Source organism: Oratosquilla oratoria, chromosome 14 (assembly GCF_046742065.1).
Source record: "Oratosquilla oratoria isolate Oo_2021 chromosome 14, ASM4674206v1, whole genome shotgun sequence".
NCBI classification, from domain to species: Eukaryota; Metazoa; Arthropoda; class Malacostraca; order Stomatopoda; family Squillidae; genus Oratosquilla; species Oratosquilla oratoria.
In genome coordinates, this window is record NC_134790.1 from 31,933,199 (window position 1) to 31,935,698 (window position 2,500).

Below are 2,500 nucleotides of genomic sequence, written 5' to 3' on the forward strand. Positions count from 1 at the left end.
CCCCAAAGCCCAACAACACTATCAGGTTCAGTAGGAGTCTCTACACTAAGAAATGTCTGCCTTATGGTTGGAAATTTCTACCCTCAACAGACAATAATTCTCATTCACGCATACCGGGCTCTGGAATTAACCAATATGTTCTTTGTGTCATATATAGATAGACAGAAATTATACCAATTAAAGAAATTCCATTTTGTTTCACCTTCCAAATCCTCACTTTAGATACATTACGAGGGTTCTTTCCTCCAGACAATGGAAACATTGTCCGCTTTCCTCAGTGTTTGGAATAACTTCCCTTTTACTTCACTTTGATCCCCCTAATCTCTTCCTTCTCTTTTTCTCTACAGGTACGACCCTCACGCCACTCAGTTCATCAACTTTTCCCAGCTTTCCGACTTCATCGCCAGCCTGGATGCCCCTTTTGGTATCCCCAAGCCCAACACAGTGGCCCTGGTGTCCTTCGATCTGCCTATTGCCAAAGGGGATAAGATCCACTGCCTTGACATCCTCCATGCCCTTACGAAGCACGTTCTAGGCCACGTTGAGGAAACGGAGGAGTTCAAAAGGGTGAGTGTTGTCCTGTCCGCACGTGGGAACGGTAAGGGAGGGCGAACATTTCACCCCTCCCGTGTCAAGAGGAACCGTCGCACGCGCGGTTAAATCAAGACGTTTGTCGTTGTCGTTGTTGATGTCGTTGTCGTCTCCGTCGCCGCCATCATTGTGTGCGGTTGTAGTTCTACACTGTACAGATTTCCAAAATAATGTCAAGGCATATATATATTTTTTTTACTTTGTAGTTGATGTGAAAGTTGTAAAGTGTTATATGTTTTGTTGTGGATCTGTTTGAGCTGGCTGGACACATCGTTTTGTTCATAAAACTCAGTCGTTTTACTTGACAGTCTCTATGTCATGCGAAGTCATAAAGAAATCGGATTCTTTTGTTTGTTTATTGTAATCAACAAAAGCTTTACCTCCATTCAGCTATGGCTGTTGTTGTTTGTATGTATGTGGAACTTGCGTGTGTTTTCCATGTGGAGATGTACATTTGTTGTACTAAGCTTGTCCCCTTCAATATGTGGGAAATTAGCTTTGTATTAGCTTATTACCCGATTATTAGATTAGTCTAACGTTGAATCTGGCTTTGACTAACAAAAGAGATAACCAGTAGAAGGCAGATCTGACGTTTGCAAGTGAAAAATCGTTTATTAAATTTGCAAAGTTACGTTTCGGCCGTTCCATCTTGCCCCTCTCTGGGCGGGGTTGGCCAGGAGGTTGGGTGAGTTGAAATTTATTGTCCACTTTATAAATACATACATACATCCACACATACATAAACATATATATACATACATATATAAATATATATATATATATATAGTATATGTGTGTATGTGTGTGTGTATATATATATGTGTATATATATGTATATGTGTATGTATATATATACATATATATATATATATAGTTAATGAAGAACCCGTTATGGTTATTTTTCATAGACTTTGATTATTATTCATTATTCACAGCCGATCAGAACCAAAATTTATTTAATGATTTTGACATCTTTTCATTATTTTCGTTTCCCCTTCTCTTTTTTACGATTCAATACTCCTCCTCCTCCTCGCTGTAACCTCGCCTTTTTAACTCTTTCTCTTTCCCTCTAAGTCATCCGCTGTAGATTTCGCTGTACCCTCTCCTCTGAAGCTCAACTGAACATCTTGATTAATTATATCTCATTAGTGAACTGGACGCGATGAACAGAGATCGGTTAAAAAACGGAGAATGGCAATCGAACGCAGAGTCGTTCGGTCAGAAGCAAAGCCAAACAAAAGAAGGACGCTCAGTGCGCGGTGTCGTTTTTGTTGTGTTTTGACTTCGGCCGGAGATTGACGGGTGCGATTCGTGCCTTTCTTTTTGTTTTACAACCTATTTGTTCAGTAAGCTTGTTCATTTGTTCACGCTGATATAATTGACAAGAATATCATGAAGCCACAGTGTTTGTCGTTTATTTGTGCTTCACCTCAAAATTCCATTATGTCCGATTCCGTTTGTTTTCTATTTCGTTTTGTACATTATGTTTTCAACAAATCTAATCAAACAATAAAAAAAATTACATAATTAATCAAACTGTGTAGCTTCTCTAGTAAGAGGAAATGTATAGAAGCATAATTGATATTCCCCAATTCCTAAATATCTAGATAATGAAATACTTGCATTATAGTTAGGAGTTAAATAATCTTGAGAAATTATGAAATCAGCTTCCTTTTGAATAATCAACATCTAAATATCAATTTGGTTCACCTGGCCTTGTTCAAAGTGAAGGTTAGTTCGCGGTGTCCATATGGATAACCATATATATTGCTTGCATGAGTAGCACTAGGTTGGAGCAACACTGCAGGCTAAACTCCTCCAGCAATACACATCCCTAAACCCTGACAGTCTCCTCTAAATGTAACCTCGAAGCACTTAGGAATCCTCCCTACCTCCCTCCCTGCCTCCC

General features: G+C 39.0%; 1 protein-coding gene across 5 annotated transcripts in view; it reads left to right on the forward strand.

The window, feature by feature from the left end:
• LOC143032828 (sodium channel protein 1 brain-like) overlaps nt 1-2,500 on the forward strand; it is a 766,195-nt gene that overhangs the window by 751,354 nt on the left and 12,341 nt on the right. For all 5 annotated transcript variants that reach the window (XM_076197936.1, XM_076197935.1, XM_076197938.1 and 2 more), the window contains one exon: nt 348-567. In XM_076197936.1, the coding sequence (XP_076054051.1) occupies nt 348-567 (220 nt within the window). The remainder of the gene's footprint in view (nt 1-347; nt 568-2,500) is intronic.